General features: G+C 36.4%; 1 protein-coding gene across 2 annotated transcripts in view; it reads left to right on the forward strand.

Annotated features, from left to right (window-relative positions):
- Nucleotides 1–7,160: 7,160 nt before the first annotated feature.
- ANKRD29 (ankyrin repeat domain 29) overlaps nucleotides 7,161–27,664 on the forward strand; it is a 60,791-nt gene continuing 40,287 nt past the window's right edge. Inside the window, exons 1-2 of one of the 2 annotated variants that reach the window (XM_051970338.1) lie at nucleotides 7,161–7,505; nucleotides 27,296–27,406. In XM_051970338.1, coding sequence (XP_051826298.1) covers nucleotides 7,485–7,505; nucleotides 27,296–27,406 — 132 coding nt within the window. In that variant the 5' untranslated portion in view covers nucleotides 7,161–7,484. Of the gene's footprint in view, nucleotides 7,506–27,295; nucleotides 27,418–27,664 lie in introns of both variants that reach the window. The other variant, XM_051970339.1, reaches the window with a different exon arrangement.

Raw genomic sequence — 27,664 nt, forward strand, 5'->3', positions numbered from 1 at the left:
TTGCATTTTTGTTTTTCTTCCCGGGTTATTTATACCTTCTGAATTCAATTCTCCCTGTGCAACAAGAAAACTGTTCGGTTCTGCACACGTATATTGTATCTAGGATATACTGCAACCCATTCAACATGTAAAGGATTGCTTGCCATCTGGGGGAAGGGGTGGAGGGAGAGAGGGGAAAAATCGGAACAGAAGTGAATGCAAGGGATAATGCTGTAAAAAAATTACCCTGGCATGCGTTCTATCAATAAAAAGTTATTTAAAATAATAAAAATAATAATAAAAAAGAAACGACCAGCAGGATGATTTCAGAGAGGCCTGGAGAGAGTTACATGAACTGATGCTGAGTAAAATGAGCAGAACCAAGACAACATTGGTCATAGCAACAACAATATTATACAATGATCAATTCTGATGGACATGGCTCTTTTCAACAATGAGATGATTCAAACCAGTTCCAATTGTTTAGTGATGTTCAGTTCCATCTACACCCAGAGAGAGCACTGTGGAGACTGAGTGAGGTTCACAACATAGCATTTTCATTCTTTCTGTTGTTTTCTTTCTTTTTGTTTTTTCTCAGTTTTTTTTTTCCTTCTTGATCTAATTTTTCTTGTGCAGAAAGATAATTGTATAAATATATATACATATGTTGGATTTAACATATATTTCAACATATTTAATATGTACTGGATTACCTGCCACCTAGGGGAGGGAGTTGGGGGAAAGAGGGGAAAATTGGAACACAAGGTTTTACAAGGGTCAGTGTTTTAAAAATTACCCATATGTGTTTTGTAAATAAAAAGCTTAAATTAAAAAAAAAAAGTTTAAATGGATGGAGGCAGCTAGGTGGCGCAGTGGCTAGAGCGCCAGTTCTGAAGTCAGGAGGACCTAAGTTCAAATCTGACCTCAGACACTTAACATTTTCCAACTGTATGACCCTGGGCAAGAACTCCAATTGCCTCAGGAAAAAAAAAAATGGATGGTTGATAGTCAAAGAATATGAGCAAGCATTTCCCACACATTAGATTGGCAAAGTTGAAATAAACAGAAAATGGTAAATGTTGGAGAACCTTTGGAAAAACAAATACATTAATGCATTCTTGGTAGAGCTATAAATTGGTCTAGCTTTCTGCAAAACAATTTGGAACTATGTCCTAAAAAGTTACTAAACTGTGCATACCTTCCACCACTACTAGACCTAGGTCTCAAAGAAAGATAAAAAAGATTCCCACATATGTGTGTGTGTATATACATATATACATACATATATTCAAAGCAGATTTTTTATAGTGGTAAAGAACTGAAAACTAAGAAGATGCTCATCAATTGGAAAATGGCTAAACAAAATAGGACAGTTGAGATGGTACAATGAATAGAATATAGTGGGCTTGGAATCAGAACAATTTATATTCCTGAGTTCAAATCTGACTTCATTACTAGCTGTATGACTTTAGGCCACAGTTCCTGCGCCCAGTTGATGATGGCACCAGTCCCCAATCTCTGCTTTTCTCTAAGGATATCAACCTGATTTTTCAGTTCAGCAGAGAGCACATGATGTTTCTAATAGTCATTAACATGTCCTACAAACAGATGAACCCAGTGGGAATCATCAGCATTATTTCTCCATTGGTGCTTATCCCAAAATAGAGAGCCTTTAGCTGTCCAGTTCTATTTTCTTAAGGTCCCAGGCCACTCAGTTAATACTAATGTCACCCACTCAGCAATTAGTATAAATGAAAGACATTGTCTAATTTTTACTTTGTCTCTCTCATACAGAACCATATATCTCTCAGCTCAATTGCTACAAGAGTTTTTCAGAACTCACCCCTCATGGTATCTCTAAGGTTTAATTAATAGTAGTCAAAGTCTAGTGACATATACCTTTCTCATAAAACAGCTCTCAGTGAACCAGGCAAAATAGCATCCCTCAAGAACTAAATCCTCATAGGTGGGAGCCAGCTGAGCTAGTGGAGGTGGCAAAGCATTAGAACTATAAGCAGAGGTCTCTGAAAAAGTTACAATTTGCTCATTAAAATTGTTAATACCTATGGGACGAAGGCCAGAATAATCTTAAATTTGCAATTTCCATTTAACAATGGAAATATTTTTCTGTACCTCCCATCTCCCAACAGCCAACTCCTAATGAGCAACTCTGAATTAATGCTACTAATATGACATTGCATCATACATTGAGTAGCAACTGAGTCAGACTGGAGGCAGAGATGAAGAGAGAGAGCATTCCAAACATAGGGGATGGCAAAGCTAGCCCATTCAAAAGTACAGACTCCATATGAATGTCCTAGGAACAGCAAGTTGACTGAAAAAATAGAATATAAAGAAAAGTGATATGAAATTAGACTGGAAAGGGAGACTGAATGGTTTTAAAAATCAATTTAAGGAGTTTATGTCTTGATTAAGGATTACAAAAAGTTGCCCAAGTTTCTATGCATGGATCTGTCATGTCTCTTCTGCTCAACAATCCTCAGTAGTTCCCTCTATTGCTTACAAAGTAAAATTCAAAACTCTGCCTGGCATTCAATGCCCTGCCAACCTGACTATATTTGTCTTTTCAAATCTATTTCAAGCTTCTCTGTACAAATAAATGGAACTGCTCCACCCCGCCCCCGGCCTTCCTGGGACTTCTCCATGCTGTTTTCTGTACCTAAAATCACCTTCCCCCCTACACTGTTGAATTCCTATCTCTTCTTTAAAGTCTAATTCAAATGTCACTTCCTCCAGGAAGATTTACCTGAACCTCCCAGCCTTTAACTTTTTTTTTCTTTGGACTTCACATGACACTTTTATTACCTCTCTAATACACTTAAAATATATCGCATTATCAGGTTGTTCTGATTCTAGGCTCAATGTTCTCTACACTGCACCACTCAAATGCCTCAACAACTCAAACATTTATAGCATATTAAAGTTTATGGAACACTTTCCTCAAAATAGATGCAAATATTATAATTCCCATTTTACAGATGAAGAAACTGAAGATCATAGAGGTAAAGTGACTTGCCCAACTAGTTAGTGACAAAGCCAAGATCTAAACACAGGTTTTCCCACACAGTGTTCTTTCCACAAAACTACATTGTCTTCTAATCCATGTTATGTAAAGGGGCAACAAGGAGGCACAGTAGATAAAGTACCAAGCCTGGAAGTAAGAAGGCCCTTCTTCCTGAATTTACATCCAGTCTCAGACTAGCTCCATGACCCTGGAAAAGTCACTTAATTCAGTTTCCCCATCTGTGAAATGAACTGGAAAAGGAAACAGCAAATCACTCCTATCTTGGCCCAGAAAACCCCAAATGGGGTCAGAGAGTTTTGAAATGACTGAACAAGAACCATATTCTATATATCTTTCACCCCAACTTCATCCCAAACATCTCAGGAGAATACGATAGCAACCAGTTTCACAAATCACTTTTCCTAATATCTTCTAAGAGTAGGGGACCATCAATTGACTCTCTTGACTTCCTTGGGGGAAAGGTATCCCCTTAAGAGGTTTTTCTCAGGAGGAAACAGAAATACTTTGACATAGATATCAAAGTATGTACTCACATGGGCAATTAGAAAATCAGATTAAAATGGTTGATAAAGTCTCTTACAGCTCTGTTTCCAGGTACTCACCAATGCCATTCCTGTCTCTAGTACTACTACTCTGCTAGTCTCAATTCACTATGTGCCTGTTCATTTTTAAATCCCCCAATCTTCTTAGCCATAATTTTCAGTTTCAGTTCTGGGATTTGTTTGGACTCCTGATCCCAATATGAAGACTTAAAAACCAGGGATGCTGCATAAATGGAGTAAGTTATTGCCTATATAATGTGATTTGAATAGTATTGCTGTTCAATCATTTTTCAATCATGTCCTACTCTTTATAACCCCATTTGGAGTTTTCTTGGCCAAGATACTGCAATGGTTTGCCATTTCCTTCTCCAGCTTATTTTATAGATGAGGAAACTGAGGCAAACAGGATTAAGTGACTTACTTGGAGTTATTTACCATCAGTGGTGAATTTGATAATGTCGGTGGAATGATGAGTGTGGATGAAATTTTGATGTGTTCATTTCAGATACTAAAACCATCTGAAAAGAAAGCCAAGTACCAGTATGATGGACTGAATTCTGGATGTCCTGTCACTCCACCTCGAACAGCTAATCCCCCAAAGAAGAATGGAATGCAAATGCATGGAACAATCACAGGAATGGATGTCAATGAATACACATCTTAAAATGAGCCTCAGTTTAGATCTGTCAAGGACAAAACTCCATAACATATGTGTCTAAGGCCAGATTTAAACTCAGGAAGATGAATCTTTCTGATGCTAGGGCTGGCACTCTGTTCACTACCCCTTGAAGGTTATACAAAGATGCTAAATTAGGTCCCCCCATGAACCTCCCTCTGACAGTGAAGAGCACCATTAAAATCTCCATGAATTATCTGAAAGCTAACCTTCTAAATCTCTCATATTGATTCAGTAGCAGAAAATAATTTCTTACATCAGCTACTGGTACCCTAAGTCACTCATAGCCCAAAGTAGGCTCCCCATGACCCCTCCCATTGGATTGGAATCAGGTACAGTATATTGCCAATATTATGTATGATCCACCAAGAAGGGCAAATCTGATATGTATGCTTCAAAGACTGAACTCTCATTGGCCAGTCCTTACCATTCAAAGACAAAAACCTTTGCACCAAGGAAAGAAAAAGAGGAATGCTTCATCCTCAGTTTTCTGAGATCACAAATGGCTATTACATTGATAAATTTAGGTATCTATAGGTGTTGTTTCCCTTTCCATTACTGTGGTCTTTATGAATATTGTTCTGCTACTGTTTTATTTTGCTATACAACTTGGACCTTGAGGGAGTAAGCTACAGACAGAAAATTTTCTATTACAATAAAAACAGATTTGGCTATTCTCTATAGGAGACCTGAGTCCTATTTGCAGCTCTGCCATTAACTATCTGTGTGACTTTGAACAAGTCATTTAACTAGTATGACTTTCATTATCTCAGATCTAATACATAATATTTAAGGTTTCTTCCAGTTTGAGCATTTTTTCATTCATTCATGAATGCAGAAAAGAAGGCAAACATAGCTCTGGAGGAAGGTGACATGGAGGTGACCCAGAATCAGCAGTATCCTGGAAGGAATGCCAAAAAAAGAAGGAAAAGAGCACAGAAGACAATCTATTTTCCAGTTTTCATAGAGTCTGCTGGGGAGTAAACAGATGTGACCTAGAATCTAGGACACAACAACATACTAAATTTTATGTCTCCTTTTGTGTTATGTATGAACAATGGAAGACAGGATGCATAAGATTGAGAATTAGAAGGGCCTCGAATATCACCTAGTCTAATACTTCTATTTTACAAATGAGGAATCAAATGGTAGGAGAATTATAACCACCTGGAGTATTGGGAAATTGGAGCAACATGTGTGAAATATTGACTTTTGGGGGGTTTGAAAGACCAATTAAAAAGTGGGGAGGATACAAGAGTGCTGGACCTGCAGTCAAAAAGATCTGAGTTCAAATCTAGCCTCACCTCAGCCTCAGTTTGCTCATCTACAAAATGGAAGTAATAATCATCCTTATCTCATAGGGTTGTGAGGAACAATTTTGATAATTTTTGTAAAGTACTTAGCATATTACCTTGCATATAGTTGGCACTGAATACTTTCCCTTCTTCCTCTATCCAGTAGGCAAATTAAAAGGAATAACACATTTCAGTCTGAGGAAGCATTATGAACAAAGTCAGAAAAATGGAAATACATGCCTTATGGGAAATAATGAGATAAACCCAACAAGAACTCAGAGTTTGCTTTGAGAAAGTTGTATAGGCAGAGTGGGGCCGGACTACCCAAAGTCATTAATTTAATGCAGGAAACAATGCAGATTTATTAATAAACAAGTCACTGTCCATGGTAGTGTTTTCAGTGTCCAGGAGTGGGACCAACAGCTCAAGTCTCACCTTCTTCAAGAAGCCTTTCTAGGATGTGATTGCCTTCCCCTTCTTCAATCCGTTTACTCTCTATCTTGTGTGGATCTAGTAATTCACTTGTCTCTTTCTTTAAAATATAGATTCCCTTAAGGAATGTGTTTTTGCTTTTCTCTTTATCCCAATGCTTACTCAGCAGTGTCTGGAACATAGTAAGCACTTAGTAAATACTTGTTGACTAACGTAATATGATGATGGATTGGGCTGGGGAGATACAAGTAAAAAGGAACCCATTATAAAAGAGATAGTCCAGAGATGGAGTTGTAAAGGTCTGGAGTATGATAGGAACTGAAAGAAACACTTTGGAAGAATAATGAATGAGACAGTGACAAGCTGAATATAGGGTGGGAAGAGAGAAAAGAATACTAAAATGTCACCTCATCTACAGCAAAAGGCAACTAAGTCTTCAGTTTAGTGACATTGACCTATTTGTAGTCCCTCCCCCTACCTGACTGATTGTTTTCACTCCACATATCTCAAAGGCTTTTCCCTTTATCTTTACCTCCTGGCTTCCCTGGATTCCTTGAAGTCCCAGATTAAATCCTACATTCTACAGGAGACCTTTCTCACCATCTCTTAATTGTAATGACTTTCTTCTGCTGATAATATCCTATTTATTGTGTATAGAAAAAGCTTACATAGTTGTTTGTTCTTCCCTTTAGCTTTTGAACTTCTCAAGGGCCAAATTATCTTTTGTTCTATGTGTCCTGCCTACTAGGGCTTCACGTTTCTTGACTGAGTAACCCCATTGAAAGCAATCAGATTTTGTTTGTTTATTTTTAAGGCACTGATTGTTGAATGAGAGAGCTATCTTATGAAAACTCTTTTAATAAAGAAAAACAATCTGAGAGGCAGCTACATGGTGCAGTGAAGAGAGCACCAGCCACGAAGTCAGGAGGACCAGAGTTCAAATTTGAACCCCAGACAATCATTTGCTGTGTGATTCTGGACAAGTCACTTAATCCCAATTGACACACACATACACACACACACACACACACACACACACACACACACACCACACACACACAAAAATAAAGAAAAACAGTCTGTTTATATAAACGTGTGTATATGCAGTTGCTCTTTGGGTTAAAATATTTCAAGAAGCACACGGGGACAGGTGTGTGGGAGATGGAGGAGGATGGAGGTGGGGCTGTGCACACGTGTAGGAGAAAGCACAGCAAATTTCTGCGCCGGTGACCGGCGCGGAGAGCTGTGGCCCGGTCCACAGCCAGAGCAAGCATGGGGCGTCCTGCTATTTCTGCTGCGGCAGCAGCTGCGGCTTCTCCTCCTGAGAGGCTCCGCCGCGGCGCTGCGTGAGGCTCCCGCAGACCCAGTCAGTCTGCAAAAGCCCAGCCCCAGGCTGGTGGCTCACTCTCTCCGTCCCTCGTTATCCCCCAGAGTGAGGGAGGGCGCCTCTGGAAAAGAAACTCGGCCGCATCCTTTGCCCTGAGGCAGGCAGCCTGGAATGAGCCTCTGCTGACATGTGCAGGATGTCTTTCAAGGTAAGCCCGGGCAGCGGCAGGAGGGAAGGGTGCACTACCCCTGCAGGCAGGCCGGACGTCTGGACTGACCCAGATAGGGTGCTCGGGCGTCCTGACCTCAGGCTGCGGCATCCCGGGTCGGGGACCCGCGGGCCGCTCTCCCAGGAACTTCCTCCCCTTGACCTTCAGCGCCGGGCGGGTGTGGATGCGGGTGCAGTTGCGAGCGCAGCTGAGCGTTTGAGCAGAGTGAAAGACACCCCTCTCCACCCCCATCCCCAACCTGGCGGAGAGGATTGGATATGGTATGCGGCTTTCTTGTTTGTGTGTGAAAGGGGATCCCCTTTCTTTTCTATGGGTCTAAGCGAGCCCGGGATGGTATAATAGGATAAATAGACACAGTCTAGGAACTAACAGGTTTTCAAACTGAGATTTGAGAAAGAAGGTAGAAGAGACATGGAGGGGAGGAATGGGGAAAGATTATGGGAGGTCAGCTCTTTCTGGCCAGGGCTGTCACGCTTCTCTCTGCAAGGACTACAGATTGTGAAACCGTTCTCCTCAGATCTGGGTTTCCACAAATGATGCTTGGTGACATCTGCACAAACATCTGCATATGCTCCTTCCTCATTATTAGACCCTATTGAAGATGTGGGCCTTTGAAATTAGCAAAGTCTCCAAGCGAATGACTCACTGAACAGGGCGAGACTGTAGGTTGGCTACTAGAATGCTGGGATTAGGGAAGGAGCCATTTGGTTTAAGAACTCCTCGGAGAATATTTGGATTATAGCCTGCCCTAACTTTCCTTGGAAATCAGGGGTCTTACTAAATTAAATCTATTTTTTTCCTTTTATAACTTCTATAAAGCTTTGGTGTTTAGTAAATTGCAGTCATCTAAATAGAAACTTTTATTTAACAAACTATCTATCTTGACTTCTTAGGTTATTAAAACTAGATCCTAAAATTTATATTTAATTTTCACATTGAAACTATCATTCCTCTTCCCCAAATATTAACACTGTCGGGACTTTGAAACTATTTCAAACTCATAGTTCTCTTTTTGTATATTACATATTCATTCTCATTTTGATGCCAATTATATGTGATTTATTAATAACATTTGTAAATCCCAAAAGTCTCCCTTAGAGGTGGGGGGTGGGGGAGGAGGGAGAGGAGAATACTTTAAAGATATCTATTCTGTTTCCTTTTAAGCCACACAACACCCCCATACTACAGGTAGGAGACAGCCTTCCTACACATTCATACAGTGCTTCATCCACAAAAACTGCACTTTGCTTACAAATCAATGAGATGAGTAATACATGATTAGTATCATTTTAAAGAAAAGGAAAATGAGAGTTAAAACCACTTGCCCAATGTCAAAGAATTAGAACCCATATCTTAACTCTGGATCCAGTGTCTTTCCCCTACACTAGGATGTTTCTGTTTTATTAATTTGGGTTGGATTTGTGTGTGTGTATATGTGTGTGTGTATAATTTTATAATATGATAAAGCATGACAAAAGAGAGGCAACATAGAGTTGTGGATAGTTATACTTGAAGCCAGAAAGACCTGATCAAGTCCTACACTTGACAAAAGCTAGATTTGTGTGACTCTGAGCAAGTCACTACTTAATCTCATAGTGCTCTAAATAAATCTCTAAAACCCCAAGTTATAGAAAGGGTGCTAATTTGCATACATAGAGTGGGTTTCCCCAACTAGGAACTTCCTTTATCAATGAAATAATATATCTGTCACTCTCCTATCCCCAATCTATTGATATCCCTATATAATATATGTGATAAATTTTAATTTAATAATTTTAAATTATTCAAATTTAACTTTATAATAAGAACTTGATGTTTTGGTTGATTTATAAAAGTATCACACTTGATTTGGCTTAAATAGTTTACATAAATAATATATTTTGTTACATCATAGAATCTGAATTAGAAAGAATTTCAGAGGTGAATTAATTCCATCCATCCCTCTAAAAACCACTTCCAATATATTTAGCATGATTGAATATGTATAACTTGTATTAGATTGCTTGCTACTTAGAGGAAGGGGAGGGGAGAGGAAGGAGAGAAGAAAAAATTTGCAACTCAAAATCTTTTAAAAATAAATGTTGAAAATTATCTTTACATGTAATTGGAAAAAATAAAGTTCTACTTACATAAAAATGAACAAGGATAAATTGTGATGGAAAAGTAAATAACAAATCAGAAAAAATGAATAAAAAATAAAAATTACTTCCACAATATCCATAAGTGATTATCCTCTGTTTGTAGATGTTTGATGAAAGGCAAGGGGCTTGCTTTTTGGATGGCACTAATTTTTCAGAAGTTTTTCCTTACATTGAGTCTCAGTACCACAAGCAACTTCCATCCAATACTCCTAGGAGAACCAGACTAGTCTCTCAAGGAGGAGCTAACCTACTTGATTCTTGAAAGCAACTATTGTTTATCCTTCATTCTTGAAGAGGACCATGACGTCAGGGAGGTAATGACATGACATGCAAGTGAATTGGATTTAAGTGAGGGAGAATTTTGCAAGGTCATCTGAGCCATCTGGATCCAGTGGCAAGCTACAGATCGAGATGGCTGGAGATGTCCCCATTATCTTTTCCAAGTTAAACATTTCCAATATCTTTAACTAATCCTTTTTACAACTAGCTCCCATGGCCCTTTACCCATACAGTGCGCCCTCTTCTGGAGACATTCCAAAAAGATATCTTTCTATGGGACCCAAAATGAAGCATAATACTCTAGATGTGATCGGATTTAGGGCAAAAGTTTAGAGGATTCAAACTTGGACACTGACTGAATTTGAAGAATTTCAATCACCTTCCAGATGTTTCGCACAGAAGTCTTTCTCTAGTTCTTTTTCCCTCAGCCTATATAATTTGTATAACACCAATATAGAATTTTAGATTTACATTTATTCCATTTTATTCAGACTTACTTAATGCACCCATCAGCCTTACCTGGTAAGATCTTTTGATTTCATCCTTTGGGATCCAATATATCCTTTATCCCTGTAAACTTCGTACAAATTACAGATTTGACAAATTTGTCATTTAGTAGTAGTTGTAGTTGTAATCATAACCATAGTACACAGCCATTAACTACTAAACTACTAAAATAGTAATTTATTAGGTATTAGGTGCTGGGTATTGTTGTTTGGTCATTTTAATCATGTCCTTTCCTTTCCAGTTCATTTGACAGATGAGGAAACTGAGGCAAGCAGGGTTAAGTTACTTTCCCAAGGTCACACAGCTAATATCTGAAGCCAGATTTGAACTCAGGAGTCTAAGTGGTACAGTGGATAGTTTCCCCAATAATAAAATGAGCTGGAGAAGGAAATGGCAAACTGCTCCAGTATCTTTGCCAAAAAAAACCCAAATGGGGTCATGAACAGTTGGACATGTCTGAAATGACCGAACAACAACACCAGTACCAAACACCTAATAAAAGTGTTTAATAAATAGTCATTAACTGGATTTTCAGGTTGAGCGTGTCTTATATAAGAAAGCACAGCATCTGTCAATTTAATTTTGTATCTTATATTGGCCACAATATAGGCAGTATTTTCTTCCCAAATCTGGCTTGTTTAAATCAGAGTACAAACTATAATCCCATTTATTTTTTTCAGTGTCGCTCTCTCTATTTTTCCTTTCAAAGATATTTCATTTTAACAATATCAGTATTTGAATATTGACTAGATATAAATAAAGGGGCAATTAGGTACACACACATGGATACAGCATAATAGATAGAGTGCTGGATCTGGATTCAGGAAATTTTGTTGTTGTTTAGTCATTTTTCAGTTGAGTCCAACTCTTTGTGACCCCTTTGGGGTTTTCTTGACAAAAACCCTGGAGTCAGGAGGACCTGAATTCAAATATGACCTCAGACACTAATTGTGTGACTCTGGGTAAGCCAGTTAATCCTGTATGCCTCAGTTTCCTCATCTGGAGAATGAATTGGCAAACCAATCCAGTATTTTTGCCAAGAAAACCTCAAAAGGGGTCACAAAGAGTTGGTCACAGCTGAAAAATGACTGAACAGCAACAAAACTTCCTGCATCTCCAGGTATAGCACTCTATCCACTGTGCTACCTCACTATCCTGTCCTATCTTCATCAAAATCATTGATAAAAATGTTGAAGAGAACAAAACCATGAACAGATGTCTGTGGCATTCTACCACAGACCTTTCTCTGAGTCAATATTGGCCCTTTAGCAATTACCCTTTGAGACTAGTCATTAGTCCAGAGTCTCCTACCTGTACAGTCCATATCTTAGCATTTTACTCACAAGCACAGCGTAAGAACCTAATTTTACTAAAATCTGAGGACTTTTTGTCTATTGCACTGCCTTGATCTATTTCTCCAATTAGCTTGTCAAAAAAATGAGTTTAATCTGTCATGACTTGTTCTTAATGAATATAGCTAATCAAAAGTTATCTATAGCAAATTATTAATTCCAGGCTGGCTCTCACCCACTGGGCTGCTAGATCACTTCATCTACAGAAATCATTGTTAATGACTTAGTGAGGAATGCAAAATCATTCTAATATCAACTTGAAAAAATAAAATGATCTTCTGAAACATTGCATGGTACGTTTTAAAGCCAATGAGAATTGTCTTATGGATTATACATACTATAATTTCCCTCCAATTATGAAAATTATCAAGAATTGTTGTTGCTTCACAAAACTATTTTCAAATCACTTTAAATCAAACTCATTTTCTTAATTCTCCTTCCATATTAACTCTTACAAGTGATTACTTTTTTCCATTCATATGGTCATATCCATTCATGTGGCCATCCCCCAAGCTCAAACTTTTGTCATCTCTCCCCCAGGACGATTGAAGTCTCCTCCTTGTTCTTCTTGCTTCAAGTCTCTCTCATCTTCATCCTCCATATAATTATTAAAATGATACATATGATGCAAATGATAAATATTGCTTTATATTGTTCTCTCCCTCAATCATCTCAATAAATAAAATGCAGTGGTTCCCTATTGTTTCTAAAATCAAATACAAACTTCTCAGTTTAAGTTTTAAAGGCCCTCACAACCTGACTCTTACCTCCTTTTCCAGGCTCATCAAATACTGCTCTATTTTCTTTCATACTCTGTGACTCAGAAAGCCTGACTGTCTTGTTCTTTATCATGACATCTCTGGATCTTTCTGAGACTGTCCTCCAGATCCAAAATGAACTCTCTCCTCATTTTTCTCTTAGAATTCCTTGGGGGTAGCTAGATGGCGAAGTGGTCCTGAAGTTAGGAGGACCTGAGTTCAAAAACAGTTTCAGACACCTAATGCTTATTAGCAGTGTGACCTTGGGCAAGACCCCAATTACCTTGCCCAAAAATACAAAAAAAGAATTTCTATATACATATTTAATCTATGGTGGATTGCTTGCAATAGTAGGATAGGGGAGGGAAGGAGAAAGAAAAAACTGAAACACAAAGTTTTGCAAAGATGAATGTTGAAAACTATCTTTGGATATGTTTGGAAATATAAAAACCTATTATTTTAAAAAAAGAATTACTAGTCTTTTTCAAAGCTCAGTTCAAATGCTACAATCTAGGTTAAGAGCTTACCTTCCACCATCTGAAATTGCCTTGTATTTACAGCGTACAATGTTATATACACTTATTTATGCATGTGTATTTTCTTTCGAGGGCAGGGATTACTTTCTTTTTGTTTTTATATCCCCAAAATCCCAGCACAGTGCTTGACACATTTTGATCATCACACTCTTTGTGACTCTATTTGGGGTCTTCTTGGCAAAGATACTGGAGTGGTTTGCTATTTCCTTCTCCATATCATTTTACAGATGAGGAAACTGAGGCAAAAAAAGTAACTTGCCCAGGATTGAACTATCTGAGATTGAATTTGAATTTAGATCTTCCTGAGTCCTGAGCCAGTGGTCTATCCACTGCACCACCTTAAGAGTAGTCATTTAATAAATGCTTGATGTTTGCTTGATAAAGCTTTTGCTGGATTTGAGTTTTACTGCTTTATTTTCTAAATTCTCAGAAACTTATAACATAATTTTTCCAGGAACCAAAATCTCAAGTAAATTGACTAGAGTTTATAGATTCTAACTGTCCTTTTTGTTGAATTGAGATATTTGCCCTTCTCCAGTTTAAGGACATTTCTCTTATTCTCCAAGATTTTCCATAAATCACCAGCAGCAGCTCAGCAATTTCATTCACCAGTTCCTGTAATTATGCTGGGTCTGGTAACTTTAACGCAATTAAACACAGAGAGAAGCTATAGGACCATTCCTTCATATCTTGGATGTCTGCTAACCTCCCCACCCCATTCCTCCCATTCCAGAGATCATTCTTCCTGGAAAATAAAAGAGGAAAAAAACCAAAACTCATCATCATCCCATCTACCTAGAGCAATAGTCCCCAGCCCTTTTTGAGGGAGTTTTCTTTTATCTCTAATTTAAAAATCCAGTCTCCACCCCTAATAGTAGTCCCAAACTTTTCATTTTCCTTGTTTCCAGTGTTAATTGGTAAAGACAAAACAAAAACAAAAACCAACATTTGTGTTGTCCTTACCTTTCATCAAGTAGCTGAAACCAAAATCTCAAAGACCTGAATTTGCCACTTCCTAGCTGTATTACCCTGGGAAAGCTGCTCAGTTTCTTGATCAGTAATATGGGGATAATAATAGCATCCTCTTCCTGATATTGCTTTGAAGATAAAATGAGATAACATTTTAAAAATGCTTTGCAGATCCAGAAATTTTATGGTGATGATTATTTTAGAATTCTATTTACTCCTGACAATTCTTGTAAGATTATATACTCTTTTATATTCATCTTCCATTGCGTGTTCTATAGATCCATGTTCCATAGATGGTTTTTTAAATTTTTTATTTCAACTTGTTGATGTTATACTTGTGTATTCACAATGGTCTCTCTAGACAGCTCCCTATTTTTCTCTTCATCAAAATCATTTCCACTTGTGTCACTAAATTTTTGTTGGTGAAACCTTCCATTTCTGGTTGAGCCAATTCTGCAAAGTTAGATCATTGGATCCTTTCTCTGGGGTCTTTGAAATTGACTCTCCCAAAATCTATAGTGAATATCAGACTACACATGGCTTTCCTGGCTTTCTTTATCTTGTCTTCTGTGATGGAGGAAAGCTATTCATGTACTCCCAAGAATTCTCTTGTTTCTTTTTCAGCAAGTAGTTTCTCTTTGAAGTACTCCATTAATTCTCTTGTTTTATAGTTTTTCCTTATAAATCCCCTAGATGCATAAATAACAGCTCCTCTTTTATTTCAAAAAGTATAACAATCATGTACTTGCTAATCCATATGAAATGAATATTATTGAAGCAAAGGACGAGAAAAAAGTAACAGCTCATTGAGAACAGGAAAATGACACTATTTATTATAGACATTAGTGATGAATAATATAATCCATTAGAAAGGCAGCTTAAGTAGAGCATTAGCTAAGTAACCGACCAAGGGAAGACAGGAAGAGCTTTTATGCTAATTTTGATTGTCAAAGAATTGCAGAATCTTCAAGTTGGGAGACCTAAGAGACCCTCTAGATCAGCTCATTCCAACTACAAATTCCACCTACAATATTTCTGACAAGTGGACATTTAGTTTCTGCTTAGGGATTTTCAGGGAGAGAGTGTCCTGACTTAGAATGATGAATTTTTGGAAAGTTCTGTTAAAAAGTTTTTCCTAAAGCCAAGTCTGTGAAAAGGAATGTGGGTATAGGTGTATATAAATGTCAATATGTATCACCTTGGGTGCAAAGAAACAAGTAAAAGTGTGCCTATTAAGGAAAGAAGGAGGGATAATTGTAAAAGGGAATATAATAGGGAAGGAAAGGTGGAAATATGATCACAAGAGGTGTTGGGAGGTATAGCATCAGAAATTCAAATTCCATTCTTAGACCTCATTTTTTCAATCAGCTTTTCACTTCCCAAATATTATTTATGTCAGGTTGAAAAATGGCTGCCTTAGTTTCCCAAAGGAAGATGTTACCACTGTCAGATATGTACTCTTGAAGAGACAAAAGAGAAAAGAGTCATATGTACAAAAATATTCATAGCAACTCTTTTGTGTTGCAAAGAACTGGAAAGAAAATGTATGTTCAATGCATGTGTACCAGTTGGGGACTAACTGAACAAATCATGATATATGCCTGGAATGGAATATTATTAAACTAAAAAAAAATAAGGAAAGTGTGGCTCAGTCAATAAATATTTATTAACCACCTACTATATGCCAGGTAGGAAAGGTAGGTAGTTCAGTGGATAAAATGCTAGGCCTGGAATCAGGAAGACCTATGTTGAAATCCCCCTAAATACTTACTAGCTGTTTGATTCTAGGAAAGTCATTTAATCTGTTTGCCTTAATCTATTAGAGGAAGAAATGGAAAACTAGTTCAATATCTTTGCAAAAAAACCAAACCAAATCCAAAAAAACAAAAAAAACAAAAAAAAAAACACATGGATAGAATGGCCCATAGGGTCACATGACTGAATTACTCATCAACAACCACAACATGTGCCCGTCACTGTGCTAAGAGCCTAGTATCAGAAAAGAGGCAAAAGTTAGTCCCTGCCCTCCAGAAGCTCACAATAAAATGGGGGCAATAACAAGCAAATAAATATGTATAAATAAATAATATACAGGACAAATAAAAAAATCAATTAAAGAGAAAAGGCTAAATTAAAGAATTAAAAAGGCTTGGGAAAGGCTTCCCATAGCAGATGGTATTTCACTGGGACTTAGAGGAAGTCAGGAAAACCTGGAGACAGAAATAAGAAGAAAAAACGTGTGAGACCCAGGGGACAGACAGAAATAAATGCCTGAGGCCGAGAGATGGAGAAATGGGCAGGTTTGGAGAAGTCTGAAGTTTGTATAAAACTGATGCAAAGTAAAATGAGTTTAACCCGAAGAACAATTTACATGTTGTCTAGGAAATAGCAGTAATGAAGCTAAATGTTTCAAGGTATAAGCTTTTAATAGCTTAACTCTTATGGCATAAAGTCAACTACCAAAAGTATAGAAATCTTGTAGTTCAATCTCTGTTCTATCTTTCTCTTTCTGTCCTCACTACTAGGCTTATAATATTGGGCTTAGAGATTTTCTTTGAGGTAGTTCAAGTTTGATTATATCAACTCTTTCTGGACTTAATTTACCTCTCCCATTTATTTCTTTGGTCCAGTTTAAAACACATTAGGCACTGGCAGTTAGCTAGTACTAGCTCCAAAAATAGCTCATTGTTCCACCAACCAATTTAACTCCAAAGGCCATCTCTCAAAATCAATCCATGAGTTAGTCCATTGATTTATTCCAGACTATTTCCAGCACTATCCAAAATGATACATAGCCAAGGCTAGTGCCCTAAAATACATTTATGCAGCAAGGAAGATTAATTAGAACATAAATAGGGAATAAATAGAGCACTCAATGGAGAGGGGAATTGATCAGCACAAAAAGAGTGTTACAGTCAGTGGTTTTTCTGACTTTGGGGAGCAAGAAGGGCTTCTTGCTTAAATATTGGAAAAGGCAAGTTCCTTCTTTTCAGTCCAGTCATTGGAAGAAGGGGAGGGAATAACATCTGTGAGGGGTAGTCTCAACCTAATTGGTATAATCTTTATACCACATCTTCACACCATCATCAGTGTCTTCTTTGGTCATCAATTCTCAGTCCTTCTGGATGAAGGTGCTGGGGAGACAAAGGTCCTGAGATAACTCACATGTCTCTTTTCAAGAAGAAAGTCCATCTACCATTTAAACTCCATATATATATATATATATATATATATATATATATATATATACTTCTTGTCTTGTTATCTGTCTTAATCCCAGAAATCTTAACAAACCAGTCATCCTCATGTACACATATAAACAGCCTCCAAAATTGTTCCCCAAGACTTCTAGTACTGAGTTTCTAGGTACCCTTCTACTTTGTTGGTGTTTGAGAGGTTCAGAATAATAATAATAATAAAAAGACTTTTTTTTATGAAGAACTTCCCAATTATCTCTTCTTATCTCTAATCTGTCCAGAATTAACCCTCTTCTGTTGGAACATGTAGATCTGTGTCACACCTGAAAACTAAAGAATAGATTCTTCCTCATAGGACCACTCTGAGTTCTAAATGATAGTGATCCATCTTCTTTCTTCCTGGTATCCCATTCCATCACAAGTTAGCTTTCCTTTACAAGGATTAGAATTCACTCTTGTATCTTCTTTTCTTTTTCTTTTTTGTTACATCTTTGAAAAGTCCCTTTATTCTTTTAAAGAAGATTCCATAGCAGAAGGTATCCTTCCTTCCCTTTTACCTTATTCCCCAGTGGGGAGACCAATATATACTTTGTGCATATATAGCTATTACTTGTCACTGGAAGAAACACATAGTATATTCTCTGTAGGTAACTACTTTTCCTACCTATGTTCCAGAAGCAAAACCCTTATTTTCTGTTATTTTTGATGGAAGCTTTTGTCTGTGAGATGCTATCATGTATTTGTCCCTCTTGTTCCCTCTTTTGCAGACTCAGTTGTTGAGGGCTCCTAGGTGAAGTTTATGTATTGACAATAAGTTTCCTGTTTCTCCCTAGGTGAAGAGGCTAGTTTGTTCAGTTGCCTTTGATTGACAGATCCACCATAGTTCCAATGCAAACAGAAGCTACTCAAAGCTGTTTTCCCTGTCTCAACCAGAGTTCAATTACAAGCCACTTTGAGTTTATTCAATTTTTTTCTCGCTGATCAAATTTCAGAAACTTCCTCAGATTCTCTGCGTTTGTTTCTTTGGGCTCACTGTAAAGATGAGGAACTTTCCTCTCTGTACTTTATGACCTGAGATTCAGTACCCCAAATTCTAGGCTTCTATGATTGATTTCAGTCTTAGGGAAGCCACTCCTAAAAAAAACTCTGTCTTGTTTTTCTCTCACTTAAAATCTCTTCTGAGAACCTCAGAATGTAGCTTTTATCTAAGTCATCAGGGAGGTATGTAAAGAAGTCCTGGCTCTTAAACAAGAACTCAAGACAACAATGTTTAATAAGTATGGGACAATCTTTCTTTCATCCCACAGAAAAATACAAAACAAAACCATGGACTCATATAAAAACCTTTACATAAACAGAATTAACTCTCCCCATCTGCAACTTCCAACTTTACTACAGGATCTGTCCAGACCTCTACCACTATAGAACCACCTTTTCATATCTTAGCTGTAAGATTAAGCTACTGTTTCTCTGTGTTTAGGCCCAAATACTCAGGATCCAGAAATACTCTTGAGGATATGTAGTTGAAATTCTCCCATCACTATCTTTCTCTATCACATCTCACAATAAAAGGGAGAGAACACCAAAACTATACTAGTGGGGGATCTTAACTTTGGTCTATCTGGACTAGATAAATCAAAACACAAAACAAATAACAAAGAAGTTAAGAAGTTAAACAGAATTTTAGAAAAGTTAAGTATGATAGACCTTTGGAGAAAATTGAATGAAGTCAGAAAGGAATATACTTTTTTCTCAGTAGTACATGGAACCTACACAAAAATTGACCATATATTTGAGCATAAAAACCTCAAAATCAAATGCAGTAAATGCATTCTTTTCAGATATTGATGCAATAAGAATTATATGTAATAAAGGACTGGGGAAAATAGACTAAAAATTAATTGGAAACTAAATAATCTAATTCTAAAAGAATCATAGACACAATTGATAATTTCATCCAAAAGAATGACAAAAATGAGACAATATATCAAAATTTATGGGATGTAGCTAAAGTAGTACTTAGGGGAAGTTTTATATCTCTAGATGCTTACATGCATAAAATAGAGAAAAAGAAGGTCAATGAATTGGGCATGCAACTAAAAAAGCTAGAAAAAGAACAAATTAAAAAACCCCAATTAAATGCCAAATTTGAAATTCTGAAAAAGGGGAGTTTAATAAAACTGAAAATAAAAAACTATTGAGCTAATAAATAAAGAGTTGGTTTTATGAAAAAACCAACAAAATAGATTAAAAACATTTAATTAATTTGACTAGAAAAAGGAAAGAAGAAAATTAAATTGCAAGCATCAAAAATGACAAAGGTGAACTTTCCACCAATGAAGAGGAAATTAGAGCAAAAGTTAGGAGCTATTTTGCCCAACTAACTCCAATAAATCTAATAATCTAAGTGAAAATGAATGAATATTTGCAAAAATATAGATTGCCCAGGTTAACAGAGGAGGAAATAAATTACTTAAATAGTCCATTTTAGAAAAAGAAATTGAACAAGGGAGAGGAAACTTGAATTTGCCATGAGCTCTACCCAAGATTGTCATTAGTAGTTTCCTTTAAGTAGACTATGTGAATGCACAGATCTTTCTCCCATCCCCACTCTCACCCCAAAACCCACATTTTATGCCAAGAAGTGGCTTGTTATCCACAACATCCTAATATAACCAATTATTCCTCAAATGCTGAGATTTTATCACTTATCTTCAGTAGGGTCTGAATCTACTGTTAAACACCCAAGCCAAGGAGATGTGCTCAGTCCTCTTAATAAGGTGCCACTGGGAATGTCCACACCCTCCAGAGGGAGAAGAAATTAAAGTCCCAAACAAAGACTCACTTTCTTGTAAACTCATCAAGCCCATCAGGTTCTCCAATTAACTGCCTTTATCTTTAAAAAGTGAACATTGTTGTTTTCCCATCTCCATCTGGTTTTGTAAGATTCAACTAATCAAAATTTCTATGAGCATTTCACAGATATAAAAATGTTTATCAGTACATATAAGTAAGCCTATTAATCTGGGGAGAGGTTTGGGTTTTTTTTTTTTATGTACTTTGTACATAGTAAGCATATGTAAGGTATACCTTTACCCATGGAGTAAAAGTTTATTATTTTTTGTGGAATTTTTTTTAGCTTTAATGGTTTGGGTTTGTGCCAGATATTTGAGTCATTGGGAGGCTTTTAGAAAAAAAGCTATTTTAGGTTGTTTTAGATGTATGTTTACATATGAGTAAATGCATATAGGTATATGTGTGTGTGTTTGTGTGTTTCTGAGTATAGGTGGATATGGAGCCATATAGATGTATGTATAAGTGTGCATTTATATTTATGTGTCTTTGTGGGTGGGTGTGAATAGATATGTGTGTATATACATATACATATGTATGTATATACACACATACACATATGTATATATGTATGGTATGTATATAAAAATATATCAGTGCTTAACTGTAGCCTGCTTAAGGAAGGTGGGAAAGATGAAATGGGGAAAAAAGAATAAAATTTAAAGTGCTCAATAGAGAACAAAAGAATAATCTACAAGGAAGCAAAGAAAAGATGGACAGTCATAAATATAATCTCTTCAATTATTATATATGCTTTCTTGAGATGGAAATTTATTGCTATATATTTTTAATCCTTCCTGATTTTCTACTGGGCATATGACAATGTTTTGTTTTGTTTTCTGTTTTTCTTTTTCTATTCTATTTTTTTCTTATTTTCTATTTAGTTCAATTAAAAAAGAGAAAAATATTTTTACAAAAAGCTGTTTCAAAATACTTAATAGCTGTGTGACTCTGAATAAGTCACTTAACTCTGCCTCAATTTCCTCATTTGTAAAATGAGCTGGAAAAAGAAATGGCAAACTACTCAAGCATCTTTGCCAAGAAAACCTCAAATTTGATCACAAAGAGTCGAATATGACTGAAATGATTGAACAACTTCCAATATATTCTCTTGCCATAAAAGTGTTTAATAAAATACTCATTGGATTGAATTTTCACTCCAAGCGTATCTTACATGAGAAAGCACAGGATCTGTCAGTTTTATTATTTATATTGGTCAGAATATAGACAGTATTTTTTCCCAAATCTAACTTGTCCAAAATTGGAGTACAGACTACAATCTCACTTATTCTTCCCAGTGTTGCTCTATTTTTGCCTTCAAAAAGATTTTTCATTTTTAAAATGTCAATATTTGAAGGTCAACTAGATTGGACTTAATACATTATCACTATATTAAGCATTGACTAAAATTTTATAAACTATTCAGATTCTCCATCCAAATGCAATTCAGGATAAGATTTGGATTTATTTTAATTAATCATAAGATATTATTTTCAAAGCCATCAGTGCTTAACACATTTCAAGTGGTGATCTTGACTTTGAAGGCCCAGAAATTATGATTCTACCTGTGAGAATGACTCCATTAAGGAAAACAAATTAATTTTTCTACCTCAGTTTCCTTTTGATTAAGAAGAAAAAATGACATGTACTTACCACATGTAGTGCTGAGTCAACTTAATGTTTATGAAATGTTCTGAAGTGCCAAACATAAAGTGGAATGACAAATTGGAAGAATCAAATGATACTTCCTGGAAAAGTTTCTGCAAATGATTTTTAAACCCTCATATCACTTATTCAAAGGGGTACCGCATATCAAAGGAATTTGCTATTGGACTGAAGCCAATGTTGCTTATTTATATTAGTAAATGTATAATTGAAGTCCCATTGAATGCCAAACCTTGACACCTGATACACACCTTCAATGGGGGTGCATCTTCAGTTGCACAGGTGAAGCCCCATCCTTTTCACCGTAGAATTGATAATTCTTTAAAAATTATAAAATTCAATTATTTGTATTTCTTCTCCCCTTCCTTTTTCTACTCAGTCTTTGAATAAGTTGTTAATAAAGAATATAGTAACTAAAACTTATGGCAATGAGAGGGAGAAGGATAAATAAATATGACACATCCTGGATGGTTTATTTGTTTGTTTTTAAGAACAGGTATATTTCCCTTACATTGAATTGCACATATCAATGTCATTTTGTAGAAACTTCAGTAATACATTAGGACAGCTAGTTGGCGCGATGGATAAAACTCTGAGCTTGGAATCAGAAAAACTCATCTTCATAATTCATATCTGGCCTCAAACACTTACTATGTGACCCTGGCCAAGTCACATAATGCTGCTTGCCTCAGTTTCCTTATTTATAAAATGAACTGGAGAAGGAAATAACACATTGTTCCAGTATGTTTGTCAAGAAAACCACAAATGGGATCATGAAGAGTAGGACATTACTGAAAAATGATTTAGCAAAAGTAATTGTCAGAAGAATTCTGTTTGAACTGGACTAGGACTAGAAATGAAAAGTTCCTGACTCCAAAGGAGGGAAGGTGGGATAAGCATTTATTTAGCTCCTGTGGGCCAAGGATTGCATAAAGGGTTTTATACAAGCATGACCTCATATCCCTTTTGCATCTGCTGCTCTGTTTGGTTTCAACTCCAAAGAAAGAAATATCCCCTTTATCAGATACCCCCTAGTATTCTCCACTCATTTCCTGCCTCCTTCTGTGTGTTGTCTTTCCTTTTAGATTGTAAGCTCCTAGAGGACAGGGACTGTCTTTTCTTTTTATTTATTGTAACTGCAGAACTTATCACAGTGCCTGGCATATGGTAAGTGCTTAAGTATTGATTGATTTTTTAGATATAAAATGCTTTATTCACTGCCCTGAACTGACTCTTCAAACTCTAGCCCATATCATGAAATCCTGCTACAATATCATTTGTCTAATTATGCATTTAAGAATGCTAAGTAAGACTCCTCCAATTTATTAGAAATTCAGCATGGGATCATATATGTCAATAGAAAGTACCATACAACCTTGCTACTATGAGACTCACTGTACCTGCAACTTCTCCCTAACAATGTGCTTTTGCAAAACCAGTTAATGTTAGTCAAGATTTTCCTAGCGTTATCATAGCTTGTTTCAGCTCTGTGCAGAAAGATTAGGTCCAGTGTGAAAAATCAGAAATAGTGCCTGAAAGTCATTTGACATGCCAGGGGCCCACCCAGCATCCACTAAAATTGTACTATATAAAACAAAAATAAAGCAAAGATCTGATACTATTATTTGTGCTGGCCACAAAGAGATGAGTGACTTAATTTAGTCTCTGTCCCTTATTATTAAACTGGATATTAGTGTTTTTCCATTATGGCCTGCCTTGGATGAGGATCCAAATCCAAGACCCTCCCATTGCGGGACAGTGAGAAGGAACAGAGGAGAGTGTTGGGAAAAAGATAAGAAAAGAACACATTCAGCATGTGGGGATAACAGCTTGATCATCTTCCATATTGTTGTTGTTTGAGAAACATGAAGGCAACAGGGAGGTTGTGAGCAAGCAATCTCAGAAAGGTGAATGACCTCCTGGCAGCCAAGAAGGCAAGCCTTGCTCCATCCTCCATAAAGAAGGAAAGGGGGAAATAGTTTATTGGAGAAAGATGTAAGGAATTTCATAAAAATCAGTTTTTGTAGCATCCTCTAAGGCAGTGATTCTCAAAGTATGGTCTAGAGAATCCTGGGGATCTCTGAAACCCTTTTAGAGGGTCTACAAATTCAAAAATAGTTTTTATTTCCAATATGGCCAATGTCTATAAATATAACCCAGATAGATAAAAATGCTTTGGCGAGATCCTCAATAATTTTTAATAGGATAAAGATACTGAAAACAAAAGTTTGAGAACCATTACTCTAAGGGCCAAAAATGTCTAGCTAAGCCATGAGAAAATGCTCCTGGGACACCATGGAATAAAGAGTGGTCTCCCATTTCAAGAGTTTGCTACAAAAATACCAGGTTTACTCCTTGTAAAAGTATTATAGGTTCAAATGACTTGATTACACATTCTAAGCAAAGGGTCCAAAACAATCATGTTTTCACCCTTTGCCAACAGCTTCAGGACAATTAGTCCTTATAAAGGGGAACCTCAAAGTTCTCTTTCACCCACCCAGATGACTGTATCTTGGCAAGATGGGATCTCTTTATTAAAAGGTCATTGTGTAGGGATTTACAACAGTGAAAACCTGCCTTGCCATTGCTAATTCTTCCTATTACAAATAACTAATACAAAATAAACCTAGCTGATACAAAAACAGCAGACTACATTGGGCATGAGAGATCAGCAGTATGAATGCCACAAGTTCAGTTTTGCTTGAAGACTCCTGGATTAAAAGTGTATCTTATTCTGGTCTCCCTGACCACTATTTCTCTGTCACTCCTAATCAATAGACAAAGTTTATAATTAGTCAATATAAGGGGTCAATATCAGGAATTAAGATTGCAAAGGAGGCCTTAGAAGTCACACACAAACCGTCCCAAAGAGCAAAGAAACATAACTCTAAAGTTTTATCATGTATTAAGCAAAAGTCAGATCCTGGTAATGTATGTTGAATCAAAGGAAGCCATTAAGAATTTTAGCTATGATATAGCTATGATATATAAATCCCAAATTCCAGATCTCCACAGTAAAGAACAGCAGATCTCCAAATGATATTGATAATATTGAGATGATATGTATAGATGTAATTATTCTTAAAGCTTTTACAGACAGCTTTGAATGATTTGAATATATTAATAAACTAACCCCATGGTGGCACTGATGACAGTCTATTTTCCAAAAAAAAAAATAATCCTCTATAAAAATGAGACCTCAGACTCCTGTCTCCTGAACCATGTACATTTGTTTCCATGCTGCTGAGTGCTCTCAATTATAAATCATAGTTACATGAGTAACCTACCTTCACCATCCCATTCCCTGTCCTCACACCATCTGCCTCTGTACCCCTTTTGCTTTCTGAACTGTTTGCCCCCACACGTTCTGTGGTTATTAAAGTGTGATTGCAACTCTATTTCCCAATACCATCTCAGTCTTGGCAAGTACCCAAAGAACTGGGTGTGCCTCCCCCCCATCTCATAATTTCATAAATTAATTATCAGTTTGACTCCTGAAAATGTTGCTGACAACTTCAGGGAAGGCAAACTATTAATCTCAAATATGAGAGGGTTTGTTTCCTTCTTAAATCAGCCATGAAACTATTCAAAGCATTTTTGTAATCTGCTTATTACTAGACATTGTCCAAACACACACAGAAGCACAAATTCCTGTATAATAAGGAATTGGATTTTTTACAACTTCTGAGGGCTTCTTCTCTTGGACTTCTGGAAAGAAATGTTATTGACACTGAGTACCTCCACAAGTTTGATGTCCAAGTGAAGTCATATGGAAGAAAGCAGAAAGTGAATATGTTTCACTACAATAAAATTGTCCTCTTTTTCAAATAGCAGACATGGAATTTTCCAATCATTCCTCCCCATTTGCCCTTGAACTTGGGAATTGGTCTCCCAGAATGTGGCTGACTACTATTCTCAGACTGATCACAACTCTCCTTCCTTGGGTTGCTCTCTTTCCATATCGATCTGTCCCTGGAGTATCTTTCTGCCCCAGATATATATGCTTCTAGACCTTAAACCATATTATAAAGTAGCAGTCATCAAAACCATCTGGTATTGGCTAAAGATTAGAGAAATAGAACAATCAAACACACTAGATGAGGAGAATCAGAAAGAATGGAACTCAATAACACAATGGGCGATAAAATGTAAAGCATAAATTGTCAAGGAAAAAACTTATTTAGTTTAAAAAAAACCACTACTAGGAAAATGGGAAAGCTGTCTGATAGAAATTAGGCTTAGACCAACACCTTACACTATATTCTACAATACATTCTAAATAGATATGTGACCTTAATATTAAAGACTTTAATATTAATAAAAAATTAGAAGAACAGATTATATGCCCTTCCCAGCTGTGGGTAGGACATTTATTCTTAACCAAATAAGAAATAGAGGTAATTACAAAAGCTAAAATAGTTAACATTGATTATTTGAAAGTGAAAAGCTTCTCCACCTAGAACAAGAAGGGAAGTGGTGGAATGTGAAAAAAAATTCCATAGGAAATTTCTCTGATAAGAGTTTGGAACACAAGGTTTATAAATAATTAATAAATATATGTAAGACTGATAGCTGTTTCCCAATAGATAAATGGTCAAAGGATATGAACAAGCAGTTTTTAAAAGGATTGTAAAATATTCACACCCACATGAAAGAATGCTCCAAATCACAAGGAATAAGAGAAATGCAAACAATGTGGCATTTTGAACCTCACACTATTCAAATTGGGATGGTAGTGGGGGGAAGGAGCTGTGAAATGACCCAAAAAATGACAAGACAATGTCCAAGGGATTGTGGAATGATAGATATACTAATACATTGGTATATTTTGGAAAGAAATCTGGAAATAGGCAAGTAAAGTAACTATAATATCCATATTATTTGAACCAGAGACTCCACCATTGGACTTGTACCCTTAAAAAAAAGTCACCAATAAGAAGAAAATCCCTATACTTCAAAATTTACAGAAATAGTTTTTGTGATAAGTACAAATGGGAAACAATGTAGATAGATGCCCAGCAGTTAGGGAATGGCTAAGCAAATTATGGCACATTAATTTAATGGAATATTATTGTGCCGAAAGAAATTATGTGTGAGCTGATGCAGTGAAACAAATAGAACCACAAAAATAATATACAAAGTAACTACAATAATGTAAATGGAAAGAACAACTACACACCAAAAAATAAAAAGTAAATGTAACAAAGTCAAAAAAAAATCAAATAAAACTCAAATGAAAAGATATAAGAGTAGGGGAATTGCCACAAGTCTTTGGCCTATCAGCCTATCTGAGATTAATTCATTACCATAGTCCATATTTCATTAACTAAGTATTGTATGTTATAATTATCATTTGTAGCAATTTCCTGTTGTTGTGGCAGGTCTCTAAAAATACTTACTTTTGAGCTGACATTAATGGACAATATTATTTATTCTTTGAGTAGAGATAGTAATATTACTAATGAGGATTTCATTAATCCTATTGTAAAATGCTGTTATTTTGTTCCAACAGAAGGAAACGCCACTTGCAAATGCTGCATTCTGGGCAGCAAGAAAAGGAAACCTGGCTCTTCTGAAACTCTTGTTAAACAGTGGTCGGGTGGATGTGGACTGCAGAGACAGTGTATGAACTCGGTATATGCATGGCGAGAGCACCTAACTTTTCCCATGATGGCAGGAGAGCATTTCATGGATTCCTTTCAATTCCCAATGCTTACTTACATTTTTTTTTGTTGTTGTTGTTGTTTTTGCTTTTGTTTTCCCCCATATACTTCAAGGGTCAAGCATAGAAGAATTTTAAGATATTTTAGATCTAGAAGAAAAGTGTGGAGGGAGGGAGTAGCTAGAGCAAAACAAAGAAGGGGTATAAAATGGAAAGAAG

Source organism: Antechinus flavipes, chromosome 1 (assembly GCF_016432865.1).
Source record: "Antechinus flavipes isolate AdamAnt ecotype Samford, QLD, Australia chromosome 1, AdamAnt_v2, whole genome shotgun sequence".
Lineage (NCBI taxonomy): Eukaryota > Metazoa > Chordata > Mammalia > Dasyuromorphia > Dasyuridae > Antechinus > Antechinus flavipes.